Source organism: Urocampus carinirostris, chromosome 10, assembly GCF_059441175.1.
Source record: "Urocampus carinirostris isolate Australia breed hairy pipefish chromosome 10, RoL_Ucar_1.0, whole genome shotgun sequence".
NCBI lineage: Eukaryota > Metazoa > Chordata > Actinopteri > Syngnathiformes > Syngnathidae > Urocampus > Urocampus carinirostris.
In genome coordinates, this window is record NC_142358.1 from 21581430 (window position 1) to 21597840 (window position 16411).

At 39.7% G+C, this 16411-nt stretch overlaps 1 protein-coding gene across 1 annotated transcript in view; it reads right to left on the reverse strand.

Annotated features, from left to right (window-relative positions):
• Positions 1–16000, reverse strand: part of mecom (MDS1 and EVI1 complex locus) — a 188716-nt gene extending 172716 nt beyond the window's left edge. The window contains exons 1-2 of the mRNA XM_088346136.1: positions 15937–16000; positions 12907–13271 (exon numbers count right to left, since the gene is read on the reverse strand). Of these exons, the coding sequence (XP_088202262.1) occupies positions 12907–13271; positions 15937–16000 (429 nt within the window). The remainder of the gene's footprint in view (positions 1–12906; positions 13272–15936) is intronic.
• Between the last annotated feature and the right edge of the window lie 411 nt (positions 16001–16411).

Genomic DNA, 16411 nt, shown 5'->3' on the forward strand with positions numbered 1-16411 from the left:
CCCTTTGACCTTTGACAGACTCTGACGGACGCCTGATGAGGGTGTCCTCCACCTGTCTTTGTGCGGTCGGGTACACCTTCGGAACGCCAAGGCTTCCACTCATGGTTGCCTTTGTCCTTCCTTAATTCACTCTGACTTTGTTCAGTTAGTTAACCTAGTTTCCCCTCCCTGCTGGGAACTCAAACAGACAGAAGAAGAAGGAGGGCATGAGGGGGAGATGATGAAGGAAAGGGTCCGTTTGCTACAAGACAGAGATTATGAAATTAGAAAACTGTCGTATTTGTGTCTATTTTAAAAGACTACTTCGAGGCTGTGTGGTTTGAAAGTCCAAAGACTTGTGGTCAAGTATTTTTCTTTATTTAAAAAAAATGCCCTGGCTCTTTTCACATGAGATTAGAACGTCACTAACCCCCTGCTGCTAGACACACACTGGCCTCCAACAGCACCATCAAACAACAGATTAACCTAAAGAAAGGGATTACCAAATTAACTGAGTGGCAGGACGATGAACCCTTCGCTTGTTTTGTCTTTGGGGCTTTCAATGGACATAACTCAAAGACAATCAAGGTTTTTTTCTGCACTGAAGTGAGAGGGCTCATCTCCCACTGATACCAAACATGATAAAAGCACACCCAGATGGTAACAAAATGGTGAACGTTCACAAACAGCAAGTTAGAGACCTGGGATAATTTTGCTTAGAGAGGATTTAGGCAAATCCTACTTTTTAAGTGACCCTATAAAAGACATCTCAAATTGTATAACTTAGAAAAAAAAGAGACTCTTACCTTCCTCAGACGCACCTGGTTCACATGTCCTGCTCTTCAGCTGGCTCTACAAATGTCTAGTAGGGATAATTAGTATGGAAACATTGAAAACAAAAAGAAGTCCGGAATGAGAAAGCCCACTATATTTATTTACATGAGATACAGCAAGACAACGTTCACATAACTTTTTCCAGTGATGGGAAAGTTATCCCTCCAAACATCACCATCAACGACCAAGAACTTAAACCCATCACCAAATGTAAGATATTGGGGATGTCACATCAGGAGAGGGGTCAAGACTAGAAATCATAGCCAAAATAGCTCAATACACAGCCACACAAACTAGACTTTAACCCATCTGGAGAGAATGAACATTGGAGGAAAATCAAAGATCAGATTCATGCAAGCACTGTTTGCTTCTATCCTACTCTGCGCTTGAGAGTCATGGACTGTCGCAGGAAAACTGGAAAGAAAAATCTAGGCCATGGAAATGGGATGCTACAGAAAACGTCTAGGTATCAGCTACATAGCCCATATGACAAATAAAACAATGCACCATCAGAGGGCATATTGGACCATACGTAAAACTATTATGAACAGTGCAGGGACAAAAATTGCAGTGGTATGATCCCGTCTCAAGATAATCAGGAGTAGCCTAGGTCATTCTGTAGGTCACAGTCAAAGGGGGCAGAAGGAGAAGAAGACAGAAAAAAATGGGCCAACAATATTAAGGAATGGACAGATGCCAACTTTTCCACAACCCAAACTCTGATCAGTAATCGTCAGCAGTGGAGAGACCTGTCTAAGGTCCCGTCCTCAGTGGCGCCCCAACAGCGAGCTATTTTACCAAGTAACACACTAGCTAACACATGGACACTAGGAATGATTGTTATAAGGATTTTTTGCAAACTTTACGACTACAATAAGAAAACAACAATAAGCTGTTGGCCAAAATAAAACGCAAGGTTCTTCTTATCACCTGTTATTTAAAACTGGAGCAAAGTTCCAGGTAGATTCAATAATTACCATTCAAACATACAGTATCTAAGGAGAGTTTTATCAATCTATTCATCTATCTATCTATCCTTCCACCCTGGTCATATCCCTCGAGAGGAGTGACCGACAGCAAGACAAACACATACACAAAAACAAATAAAAGAAAAAGGGAAAAAAAGGAGCATAAAATACGCACACAATTTGACCATGGCCAACCCAAATGCCCAAACACCCAAACAAGTTAAGCACCTCGGCACCCAAGTTGGTCATGCTTTCGTCCCTCCAGATGAAATGGGACACAAGTAAGCAGCCATGTCACTTTGGTCACAGTGAACCAACACACTCTTCTGTTCAACAGCAGGGCCAGACCCCTTTCACTGGTTTACCCCTGTTGCATCATACAGGTACCCTACCCATTCCTTAGAACATGTCCAAACATCCCACTATCCTTTCAAAACACCTCTCCACTCATTCCTATTACCAACAAAAGCTCTATCTTCCATCGCATTTAGACCTCTTTCATGGAGTGCACTCATAACACCATCCCTCCACATCAAGTTGTTTAGCATGCTTATGACATGCTTCTATATATGGTAAAGTGTATTTACATGGTATGTCGAATTTTATGTATGTGTCATTCATGTCAGTTTCCAATCCAATAGTAGTTGATGTAAGCACTATTTTAAAATCTGGGTTTGAAAAGTGATTATAGCGCTGAAATTACACACACGCTGTCCTATTCATGTCCAATAGCGAATTGAAGAAAATCTGTTCATTTCGTGAGAAAAAGTGGGAATGTGTTTTTACTGAGAGGTGCATGAGTGACAGTGAGGTCCATCCCTATAGCGCCTTGGCCTTCTAAGCGCTGCTGTGGGTAGGACTTTCTTCTCTGACAGTGGGACGGGATATGGAGAGGGCCTCGAGGATTAAGGGGCTTTTAGCCAGGCATGAGAGTGGCCCTTTCTCCTCATGACAGAGAAGTGACAGGCCGTCAGTGCCCGGGGGACAGACATACAGACGGCCAGAGACATCTGCATTCATTCAGGACAGCGGCTTATCCACAAAAAAACACAAAAAAATACCCTCTTGAAACACCCTCAAATCCAGACTCCCACACTCTGTCTGGGATTGTATGAGGAGCACTAGAGTTAGAAAACTCATGTTGAAGTAGAATTACTCAGATCTATAATATTTGAGTGAATACATCATTCATTTCTGTAACAGTGCTATCCACTGAAACATACATCAAATAGCACAAAGTTTGTTATTCTCTCTGGGATGGCGCCATTGACCAGTTAATAGGAGAGAAATGTGAAACTTGGAATGAGTCCATGAAGTGAATAGATAAATGCTTAAAAGAATGCAGTGAAATTTACCACTAGAAAACACAACTCTGATTTTTGCATCGTCTAGAATAAATGTCCATAATGTATTCATCATCCTCGCACTATCATACATTTGATATTGCTCTGTTTAAGTGTAGCATGCACCTGTCTTCTTGAGTACAACGCTCCATGCAGTAAAACTGATGCATGCTTCAGTTAATCACGAGGGAAGAAATTGAAATGCAATGTGAGGACACCATAGAGCAGTGTCGGTGTCATTTTGGTGTAGGCTTGTTGAAAAATTTGGCTACAATTAAAAACATTTAAAAGCACTTCACCCAAAATTTTCAAGCACTTTTTAATCCTTGAAAACATAAGACACAAATTCAAGGATTTTTGGCAACCGAAGAGAATGGGCTCCGTGGAGGTCTTTTACAACAGGACTTTCGTACCTGAAGGCTAGATCCCAGGTTATGCTCAGTAGTTTAGAATCTAAAGATGCCTTCTCTGCTTATTTTGAGTGTCTACAAAACCAGTGGTCTGCACCAACTGGGCCACAAACCGAGAATGGGCATTGGGTGATTTTGTTCTGGGCGGCAATGCTTATGCTGTATTTATTCGGGTATACACGAGTTTTATTTTTCACTCAAAAAAGTTTGGGTGCAAGTCATACTGAGGATTTACTGGAAATGAACAATAATTTATCAGTCCAAATTGCTGATCTAATTTGCTTTACAACGTGAATTGAACCAAAATCACAGTGGTGAGAACACTGTATCCTAAACACTACGCCAACAGGATTGTTAATGTCATCATCACACTATTTACCATCACAGTGCCATCTTGTACAATGTTGTAATGGAGCATTATAGGAAAGAGTTCAGCCACTTTGTACAACGTGGTTGGTAGGGTTAGGTTGGATTGGGTTGGTTTCCTCAATCACTAAGGTCGTAAGGGCACCATTTCATGTGGTTTGTCTTGGTCAAGTACAGCCTGGTGGCACCCATCCCTCTCCAGGCCAAGCAATGTGGTACCATGACTAAAAAATAGTGTGATGATAAGATGAATGAATGAACGATCTGCATTTATATAGCGCTTTTCAAGTCAATGTAAACCTCCCAAAGTGCTTTACAATGTGCTTCCTACTTTTCCCTTTTACACACTAACTATCCGACAGCGGCATCAGCCTGCTATCGGGACATTAGGGATTCAGTATCTTGCCCAAGGACACTTTAACATATAATAGAGAGGACGGGAATCGAACCTGCGACCTCTTGATCCCAAGACGAGTGCTTTACCTCGTGAGCCAATGGTATGGATACACAGTAAATTGGAGCTATTTGATATTTTTGTTGATTTTAATTATGTTATTATTGGGGCAGACTGCGGGATTATAGTCCGATATTAAACTGGTATGTGGTACATAACAGTTTGCTGACCAATACTAAACTACAAAAGTATGAAAGAGAAAAGAACATATCATATAGTGAAACTGGAATGTACTTGAGTGAAGGATGTGGGACCGGGCATCTCCTTCTCCATCCCCCGAGGACCGAGACATTAAGGAGGCCAAGCAGCCAGCACACTCACCTAATCCTCTATTCCCATTCACTATCATTGCTAATCTCCTTCACCACCTCCTCGCCACCAGAACTATCGCTTCTGCCTCTCACTCAATCACAAAAGCCTTAAGCAGCCCCGTCCCGCCCACGCCTACGTTCCCATCACTTTCCGCACCCCTAATGTGCTCCGCCCATCCGTCCGATTGCAGGAGGGACCCATCTTTTTAAGCCCAAGACCTGGCAAACCCCTCAGGGCCACTTTTTTTGGGGGTGGTGGGAGCCCAGTCTCATTGAGTGACGGATAACTTTTTCATACCCTGATTCACTTTCTTATTGTTGGTGACATAAAGTGATTTTGAATGTGAATGTGCTCAATACCTGAGAGGGACAGCTCAAAATGGACTCATGGGTATTCTGGCATTGACATTTACGTACAAGGAGATTTTTTTTGAAGGACCAAACATTAATCTTTAATTTTAAGAGAAAAGAAAAAGACTAATGCAACGTAATAAATGTTATATTTTACATAGGTACAGTATGACTATTTTACAGTATATCTGCATTCATAATTATTTGAATAATCCTGTTTGATAACTTTTTTATCCTTCAATCGAGGGCACCTACAAAGGAGATTGCATAGGAGACCAGATCGTTATTTGGACTACAGACGCTGCCCTATTTACGAACTAAAAAGGTTCCGGACGATCGTTCGTAAGTTGAATTTATTTGTAAGTTGCTTCTGTCAGGACCCAGAAAGGAATCTCGGACTCAAATGCGTACGTTTGGAAGGAATCTTTATTGATTAGTTAAGGGAGCTGGCTTAGGAAGCCGCCGTGCGTCGATCGCTCGTAGCGTTGGGGCGGGGCGTCAGTTCCGTGACAGGTAAGAGGAATCAAACTTCGCAGGCAGGTCGATGATCAAGGCAGGAGAGAAAGTCGTAGCGAGGAGCGGAAAACAGGTCGAAACCGAAAGCAAGAATCAAAACAGAGTAGTCTTTAGTACTTGACGATCTGGCATGAACACACAGGAACTCAGAGGTACGCTCGGACAAACTGGTCTGGGCGCTGACCGCTTAAGAACAGTACGGCAGCCAATCAGGGAGCGCGCTCCAGCGTGCCACACAACTGCCGCAGGTGTCTTCACTTTAGCAATCGTGACAGCTTCAGTGCTACATTTTTTATGTTTAAGGTTTGTATAAGTATGTTTAAGGCTTGTACAAGTAACCTGTATTGTTTTGTACTATAAAATAAACATTTCATAAAATAATATGCTCTATAAAGTTAAATAAACTTGAGTTTAACGTACTTTTGGAAGATGCACTTCAGGAATTAGGCAACTCCCTCCTTTGTTGTAAAAAGTGGCCGAAAAAAACCGACCAATTTCTCAACCGCATCAATCTTTCATAGTCCACTTTCATTTAAAAGGAAACTGCTCGCCACTTCTTTACACTTTACATCAACCGTATTGAATGGATGCACGAGATATAAAACATTAAAAACGTCAAAGATACAGTACATGTACTGTAGTATGTTTACACACGAACAAGAAAGTAGAAGCCGGATTTCTTCTTCGGGGTGGATGCTGGGTGACCTCTTACAGTGCTACCACACGCTGGTAGTGGCAGAAAGAAGCACTAAGGTAATGTCCTGTACTTGGAAAAAGGTGCACACAATACAAAATACAACTTACAGCAATGTTCGGATATTTTTCAACATGGTAAAAATAATGTTCACATTTACCGTTTTTCGTAACTCAAATAATTGTAAGTAGGAGAGTGTCTGTATTATACCTCACTGTTTTTTCATTATTGTGACTATTATGAGCTATTTATATCATTGTCACTCTCTGCCAATCGTGTCGATGCTCTTTGATACCACACCCTTTCGAACGGATCTGCTTTTATAACCTGGGAGATTTAAGAAAAATGGCCAAGAGGGCCTTTAGAACAGGTTGGACTCAATTATCTACGTCTGCGGTAGAGTTCGGAGGTCATGGGTTGAAATGCAGCTACCAGCCTTACCAGCGGAATTTGCATGTTCTCCCAGTACTTGCGTGCGTTCCCTACGGGCACCCCTGGTTCCTCCAACATTCTAGAAACATGCATGTCAGGTTAATTGGACGGTCCAGATTGTCCCTAGGTGTGAAGAGCAAGTGTGTCTCTGTGTGCCCTGCGACTGGCTGGCAACCAGTGAGGGGTGTGACCTGCCAACTGCCCGAAGATGGCTGGGATTGGCTCCAGCACCCCTTCGACCCTATAGAGGATAAGCAGTGCAGATAATGGATGGATGGATGTTATTATACATTAGGCTTGTCGCTAAATTCTGTTTGTTTTGGTCCTTTGTCCTTTTGACTTTGACACCCGTGTTATAGAGCATAAAATAAACACATTTGAATAAGTTTATTAAATCTTAATCCAAAGCTTTTGTCAGGCACAACCTTAACTTCTCCATTGTTAAATGACAGTAAGAGAGAGGTTGCTGTGACTATTATTGATACGATAGCTTCAGCAATATTTATGAACAATAAAGGGAATACAGTGATGCAAAAATGAGGAACATTTTCTTGAAAATCAAGGGACTTTTAGTGAACACTGTAGGTAGTGCATGAACATTTTTTTTTTATTTTTAGAAACAGTTTTGATAATTGTGATTTTGATTCTTCGTAAGTATCTTCTATTTCTGCAGTCCGGCCTTGTCAAGCACAGGGTAAAGTGAATGCCTCAGCCCAGTGGAGCCTTCAATGCCGCCTCTACGCCTTTTATTTACTGAGGCTATCTTTCCCATAAGTCACTATTCCTGTATTCATAAAGCATCATGGACCCCATAACTCACACTTCCCCTTTATGAATAAATCCCATAAATTTCTGGTGACGCTGCTGAGGAGCTGTGGCCTCTCAGGTGACAAACTTCCCCGGATCTGTCAAGAGCAGCTACAGCCGCTCGGGGCTCTTCATCAAGCGCTCCAGATGGGAGCACCGTTTTATCGTTCCCCGGTCGGTGACATCACCTCGCCATGCTGGATTTGATGATGAAAGCAAACGTCTCTGTCTTAACGTACATTTGCCAAATCAATTTTGTTTTTGCAGACCTTCAGAAAGGAGCTATTGGCATATTGACGGTCTGCAGTCGGGGGTGAGGGGGGGCTGGTAACGGGTAAGGGATGGGCATGCAAAGAGAGGGCGGAGGTTCGGCGGGGCCTAATAGCATTTAGCATATTTAATGCCTGGGATGTCATCACTGAATATCCATTCTGAATAATGTGCATTTCGTCATAAATTCTTTACAACTTATTTACTTAATGGAAAGAGTTATGGCTCGCTGTCAAGATGGCAATTAAACATTATGATACAGCGCTGCCTCACTGGGATCCCATCTCCCCCTCAAACCCTCTAAAGGCCATCTCGGGCTTTCGCATGCACACACATATACCCTTTTCAAGCTTCTTGTGAATAAGTATTCCCATTAATTAATGCCAGATTAGAATTTTCTCATCATTCGTCATCATTCAAATAATAGAGTGAGAGTGAGAGAGAGAGAGAGAGAGAGAGAGAGAGAGAGAGAGAGAGAGAGAGAGAGAGAGAGAGAGAGAGAGAGAGAGAGAGAGAGAGAGAGAGAGAGAGAGAGAGAGAGAGAGAGAGAGAGAGAGAGAGAGAGAGAGAGAGAGAGAGAGAGAGAGAGAGATTATCTTCAGTTGAACTTGGAGAGCTGTTTTTTTAATGCCAGGTTACCAACAGAAAGAGAGAGAGAAATAAAGGGACACTGAGAAAGAGTCAAAAAAAGAGAGTGAGAGAATGATATGAAAAGAGAGATATAGAGACAGGGAGGGAGAGAAGAAGAAGAAAGATAAAGAGAGACAACAAGAGAGAGAGAAAAACAGAAAAAGAGGGACAATTAAAGAGAGGGTGAGAAAGATCGAGAGACAAAATAGACTCAGAGAAAGAGTCAAGAAAAAGACAGAGTGAGAGAAGGACAAAAACAGAGAAAAAGTGAGACAGAGAGAGAGAAATAAATTGAAATAGGCAGAGGGGGAAAATGAAGGAGAAACGGAGTGAGAGAGCAAGAACAAGATAGAGAAAGATAAAGAAAGGAAGTGAAAGAGGGATCAGGAAAGAGCATAAAAAAGAGAATGACAAAGAAGGAGAGAGAGAAATAAAGAGAGAGAGAAAGAGCAAGGGACAAAATGAGACAGAGAAAGGAACCAAGAAAGAGAGAAAGGGAGAGAAAGAGAGAGTGAGAGAGAAAGAGAGTATGATAGAAAAAGACAGAGGAGAGATTGAGAGAGGGAGACAAAAATGGAGAGAGCGAAAGAGAGAGGGAGATAGATAGATTGAACTAGATAAGAAAATGGAGAGAAACAGAGTATGAGAGAGATCAAGAAAGAGATAATAAAAAGAGAGGGCAGGAAAGAAAGCAAATAGAAGAGAGACAGAATGCTCTCAGAATGATAGAGGGAGATAGGGAGGAAGAGAAAGAGAAATAAAGAGAGAGTGAGAAAGAAAGCACGAGACAAAAAGAGACAGCGAAAGAGGGTCAAGAGAAAGAGAGCAAGAGAATGATAGAAAAAGAAAGAGAAAGAGGGAATTCATAAGTTATTTTTTTATCTCAAAGAGGAGCTAAATAATACATAATGGCCCTTTAATTAACTACTGCATAAATTACTGCTGAATTTGAATTTGTGCTTGGATTTGTTTTTGTTATCTGACACTATTATAAATTATGGAAAAAGTGACTGCAATTTTCTCCTGGTATTTTATACATGTTTATGTTTATTTATGATATATTTATATTTTATGTAAAGATACATAGAAGAGTATGTCTCATTCTCAATCCAAAAAAGACAATTGTGGACCCTCCTTGGAGAACAACATAATTGATATCCCTAGTGACCCAGTGGGTAATTGCACAAGTATGATATTATACTAATAATAATAATAATAATAATAATAATAATAATATAATAATAATAATAATAATAATAATAATAATAATAGAATAGAATAGAATAGAATAGAATAGAATATACCTTTATTGTCATTGTTACAAATGGGCTAACATATTGTGACAACGAAATTGGGCATGACACTCCAGTTTTACACATAGTGAGGGTATGAGCAAGAAGATAAAGGAACAGAGAAGATAATGTTATAAAACAAGGGGAATAAGGCTATAGTTATAATTTACATGGTAGCAGGGTTGGGTAGGGTTACTTTAACTGGATTATTTTCAATTACTTTTGGATTACTCCAATACCAAATATGCTAATGAAAGACAAAATAAACTAAATATGAATAAAATTACTAAATTCTGTGCACGCTAGGGGAGTAACGGAACACATGGAACGGCAAAAATGATGTTTACAAGCTGTTTTGATTTATTTTCATTTTGTTTTTGTCGCATTTTATGTCAGTTTTGCCGACGATCAAAGAGATCAAAGCCAGGAGAGAAAGCTTACCACGTGTTGTGAGTCATAATTTTATTCATATTTAGTTTTTTTGTCTTTTATGAGCGTATTTGGTATTGAAGTAATCCAAAAGTAATTGAAAGTAATCAAGTTAAAGTAACCCTACCCGACCCTTTATAATAGTATACATTTCCACTTTCTACCATACACAAGGTGCACTGGGTTATAAAGCGCATTGAAATGCATTTCTCTTTTGTTTATATTGGGTGTTCCTTATAGTCTGGAAAATATGGTAATTCAAAAGCAAATGACAAGTGACTAGAATCAAGTCGAGAATTTTTCCTTACTATATAGTAAAGTCTGGCCCACTAACCTTAGTCAGGTACAAATGAGTGGAGCATCCGAGAGAACGTTCCACAATGCACTCTTACTGGGCTCTTCTACCCATGACTTCCTGAATTTACTACTACTTTGCTTTTTGTCTTTTTTATTTGACGTATCTATCCAGGCGGGCAGCACGGCAGGGCAGTGGTGAGCGCGTGTGCGGCTCAGTTCTGAGGTCATGGGTTTAAATCCAGCTACCAACCTTCCTGTGCGGAGTTTGCATGTTCTCCCCGTGCTTGCGTGGGTTTCCTCCCATATTCCAAAAACATGCATGTCAGGTTAATTGGCCGGTTCAAACTGTCCCTAGGTGTGAATGAGCGAGCGAATTGTCTGTCCCTGTGTGCCCCGCAACTGGCTGGCAACCAGTTCAGGGTGTCTGTCCCCTGTCCACTGCCCGAAGATGGCTGGGATGGGCTCCAGCACCCCCGCGACCCTACTGAGGATAAGCGGTGCAGATAATGGATGGATGGATATCCATCCAGGTGAGTCAAAACCTTGTCATCATGGTTAACCTTGAGTCTCGCCCACTTGGATTAATCCATTTGGTTAATCATGAAAGAGTAATGACTAGAAGAAACAGCAGACATACTAAATCCACTAATTAATCTCTGCAAAGAGTACATTGTACTTGTTTCCAATGCAAGGAGGCCAGAATAGGACTCAGGTCTTACGCGTACCAATTAGGAACCAAGCAGATGGACTGACCGTAATTTCACCATTCCACTCCCACCATTCTATATGTGTGTGTTTGCGTACCTTATTTTGAAATTTGACATCTCATATCCAGAAAACTAGTTGGCATTTCTCCCTTCCTCCACTCATAAAACCACACCGGAAGACCCCACATCAAACCTTTGACCTTGTCCTGTGACCCTGTTTTCGATTTCTTCTGTTGTCTGACCAATAGATGATTTGCCAATGGGCTCACCGGGTCCCTAACAAGGATTTATAGGTTTTGATTTTAATTGAGTTAAGAGCTCAACCTCAGCATCTAAACTTTGAAGAATTGCAATTAAGCACACAAACATTTTACATGGACTAAAAAGATGAATTCTTGAGAGGAGTAGTTTTTAACTGGTCTTCACTCCAGGAACAAACCCGACCCTAGACCCTAATTAAAAGCCGTGACATAAATCAAGAAAAACAATCTGCTTATCATTAGTTTAGAATGAAAAGATTGTGTAGTTTTTACCTGAAATTTTAACTGTATTAGGTTTTATTTTGCTATTTATTGCTTGCTTGTTTTACTCTTGTTTTATTCTTGTTTGATTTTTGTGTCTTAATATATGTACAGCGACCTTGGGTGTCCTGAAAGGTGCTTGGAAATACAATTATTTTTATTATTATTATTATTATTATTTTCACGTTTTCTTGGAAAACGAAAACACCAGCAAAACCAAAACAATGTCAAGTAACAATATTCCCTTTAATGCACAATTAGCTGCATTTTATATGAAATTCAAAACAATTCCCTACAGTATCTTTAGCATTTTGTTTGGACTCAATATGCAAGTTTTTGTCAAGCCTGATGGCCCTTTTTATTCTGTTCTGTCCACCAAAAAGTGAACTGCAATCGTGCGGCCACGATCCATTACCCACAATCGCGTACAGCGGCAAGTGAGGACTGGAAGAGCACAATTTTGGCAGGACTGGTGGCTATTTCTTTGCTGGTATTTCTGCCTAAAATGAACTGCCGCAATGCATTATCATTTTCCCAAAGCATTAATGCAGAACAGCTGAGTAGACCATAGAGAGGTTCTGAATATTGCTCACAAGTGATGGGTCACTGAGACTTTTCTTGTAAATTTGATATCTAACTGACATAATACTTTAGTGGGTGACTAAACCTTTAATTTTTGCAACCTGGTAATAACCTTTTAACAGTATATCAATAAAATATACTATTATACAACTGTATATCAAAATGCTGGCTCCTCACGCCAATCATTAACAAAAAGTAGCTTTCAGATTCAAAAAGGTTGGTGACCCTGCATTGATGTGTGCTGTGTCAAAATTATGTACGGTTTTTAAATTTCAATTTTTCTGTATGTGCAATATTTTGACAGCATATTTCTTTTTTATTATGCTGTGTATAAAATGCCATACAAAAACACATTTGCATTTTGAGATGCTTAAAATAGGTATATTATACTGTAACACTTTCCTTTTATTCTGAGTGATAAAAAACAATTTGTTGAAACGGTCTCCTAGTAACGAATAGAAAATGATGTATAACATATACATGTAAATATCAGCATGTATATTCAATTATAAGTGAGAAAAAAAGACCAAAAATGGATATATATACATATTTTTTCACAACCATTGACGATATATCTAAGTGGAATTATGTAACAGCAGATACATAAATAAAAGAACATTTATTACTTCCTGGTTTGGTTTTGACCCAATGTGGCCTGCGACTCTAAATGAGTGCCTATCCTGATCCAAACACATAGACATACTGTTTCCTACCTGCCAGCCATGAGTGGGGTCTCTGAGAGAAGATGTCCGCTCGCCAAGGTATGGTCCAAAGCGTTCCCCGATGCTAATACTCCTGCGACTCCAGACGCCCAGCGCACCTTGGAGAACAGATGAATCTTGCAGGTCAAAGTCCAATGGGATGGCCAAGTTTTCTTGCGAAAATAACACGTTCTGTTGTTCTTGTTGGTGGGGTTGGTGGAGGAATGCAGGTCTGCAAGGGGATGCCTCATCTTCAGACAAGGAAGGGGACGTGTGGTCCTCTGCCGGTCCTGAGGAATGTGCAGGATCACCGTCTGAGACAAAATGGTCCTCCAAGATGTCAGCAGATTGACAGGCGTAGATTTCTTCACTGTCGTCTGCCCAGGTGAAACATGAAAAAACTGCAATGAGGGCAGTGTTTCAAAAGAAGATTTTCATAGAACACAATTGCTTTTCTGGGTAACGAGTACTGTAACGCGTCATTAATACACTTTAGCTACCCTATGGTTGGTACTACATGGTGTGTTACTGTGGTATTACACTCATTAAATGTAGAGCATGAATTTATGTGTCCTCTTTTTTTTTGCCCACAACACTTGCGCTGTCACATATCACTCTCAATCAGTCAGCAAAAATACCTGAGAGTGGGAATGTTTATATTTACAGACATAAACAAAACAAAAAAAATGAATTCAGGTATGGTGGCGCCATCTCAAGCAGAGTATGGGGATGCTAAATTTCTCCTTATGGAGATGTTCCACCAACTGTATATATTTACATAAAGGCCAGATATACAGCTATATGATAAACTACTTAAATCAGCGGGTCAGCTTTTATTATTGTACATATTTGGTTGTGTGTCACCAGTAGAATTAGAATTAAAATTGTCTTTATTGTCATTGATATCAATGATGTGAAACATTGTATGCAACAAGATTAGACTTTTCACTCCAGGGTATATAACATGTAATATAGAGACGTTGAAGAGAATATAGATAAAAGACTATCAGGATGAATAGGCCCAAAAAATAATCATTACAAAATAGTGCTTAAAATAAGTGGCCTAAGTTATAATAATAATAATAATCCAATGAAGAACACTTCACTTGTAAGAATAGAGCAATTAAAATATGTGCAATAACATTTAGCAGCAGCAATTGAAAAATATAAAACCCAATATAATTCACAAATTATATATACGTGAATTCAATTTACAAAAAGGAACAAAAAAAAATCAGAGAACATATTTAATGAAACAGAACATAACAAATACACTACCGTTTAAAAGTTGAGGGTCACCCAGACAGTAGTGTTTTCCATGAAAAGTCACACTTTTTTTGTCAATTAAATGAGTTTAAAAAAAAAAAAGTAAAACGTATAGTGGAGAAAATGGTTACAACTAAATAATTTTATTACAATCCCCCCTCTTTCTTTCGCTCGGCTAGTATCACTTGCGGCATAACAGCAGAGTCTGTGGAGGCTCCGGTGTGTTACGTTGAAAACAGTGATTATGGTGAAAAACAATTTGACCACACAATACTATCACTTTGTTATCAGTCTTTATTTTAGCTGCATTGAGTCAATGCAACTATGATCAGCCTAGCTTAATAGTTAAGCTAAGCTGATCCTAAATCATTTTAAAGCCCCAGTGTGTAATATTTGACCACTAAATGGCTCTGTTGTCTAATGCAAACCAAAACCAATACCAAAGCAAGCAACAGACAGCAGACAAACACGACTGCGACCTGAGGTATGGATTCTACGATTTAAAAGAAGAACACATTTCTCTACCTATGATTTTTCATAACAAATAGCATTGATATGAAATTTCATGTTTTTTTTTTGCCTAGTATTCAAATCAAAGTTTTATTTCTTTACTGAATGAAAGTTTTGTACCATTAGGAGACACTAAATATTACAAACTATCCTTTCAAGTGAAAATAATAATAATAAATATAATAATCAGCCTGACACTCTGGATGCTCAGTACCGCAAAAGCGCTGAACCTGAAATCGCCCCTGGTTGACAGGTATGAGACACTAAAAACCGGAAAGGATCCACAGGAAGCCACCATTCCCCGGCGTGCATCCGTGGCGAGCTGTACCTAACGCAAAGCGACAGGCTGCGGAGTGAAGGGATTCCGCTAATGAGGCTCAGCAACCCATCCCTGCACTGACGGACATTCCTGAATGACTGCTGATGTGACACCGCCTCACCATGTGGTCAACCACGGAAGCTTTAATCCGTGCGCCGATACAAACGCATTACTTGTTCAGCGAGCATGAAGCAACTGTTCTTCTGAATGACTGCAAAGATCAACCTGATCCGCGACAAGTGGTCTTGATCTCCACCGTTAAATCCCTAAAGGATCTTTTCACAAAATCTCTCGGTTAAAACAAATCGTCTTTTCTTAGACAGTACCTGAAATGCAAGTATGTTTCTCGGTAAAGAACGGTTTTCGTCGTGTTACCGGGAAAAAAAAAGTAATTAGTTACCGCTAATAGTTACTTCATTTAAAAGGTAATTCTGATACTCCCCCAGTTTTCCCTAGAACAGCAAGGAGACTGGAATACATTTTTGTAAATGTCATCACCAGTGTTGGTAGTTACTTCATTTATTGAGTAATTCCGCTAGGACCAAACCACCCCAGCCCAAACTGAATTACTGACACTCAAAAGTAGCACGTTACTCTGAAGTTAACTCTCTAGGTACAAATGACCTTATAAACTCGCATGTATAACTGCCTAAAAACAACCACATGACAAAATAAATAGAGACAAACGTGTACACCAACAAGTGAACCCTTCATATTTCTTGGCGTGTAATCTTGATAGCTTGCAAACAAACACTAAGCCGAGATACTCCATATTCATTTTGACTATGGGCTTCAAACAAATCAAAGATTTCCTCCTACATTGCTGAGTACTGCCCAAGACGATTTCATTTTTTTTCCAGGCATGGTGTATCGCAAAAATAATTTTACAAATAAAAAGACCAAATTCAGAATATTTACCCGTAAATTCCCTGCTTAGTTTGCCCCACTGTTTTCCCATTGGTTTGTTGCTCCTGTATAAGCCACGCCCCCTCCGCACTTGCTGCCTACCATTGCTACGAATGACCAGTATTGTTACATAACTGTGTTATGTTTTCAGTAACGGGGTAATTTAATGAATTCTTTTTTCCACCGTTACAGTTACTGAGGGTCAAAATCTGTAAATTATTGAGGCTGCAGATTGCCAACACGGTGTGTTTATGTAACACGTAAAGTTGGTTACTTTTTTCCAATTGTTATTGTTTTTTTCTTTTGTTTCTTTTTTTGACTGTTTTCAATTCAATTTCAATATATTTTACACTCAACAACTTCTTTTTAAAGTAACAGGAATAGTTACTTTTCCAGGTAACTATTTACTTTTACTATTTAGTAATTACCTTACCAACTCAGTTAGTGAGCAACTATAACTAATTACTTTTTTAAAGTAACATTCCAAACACTGCTAGTGACAAACAACCAAATTTG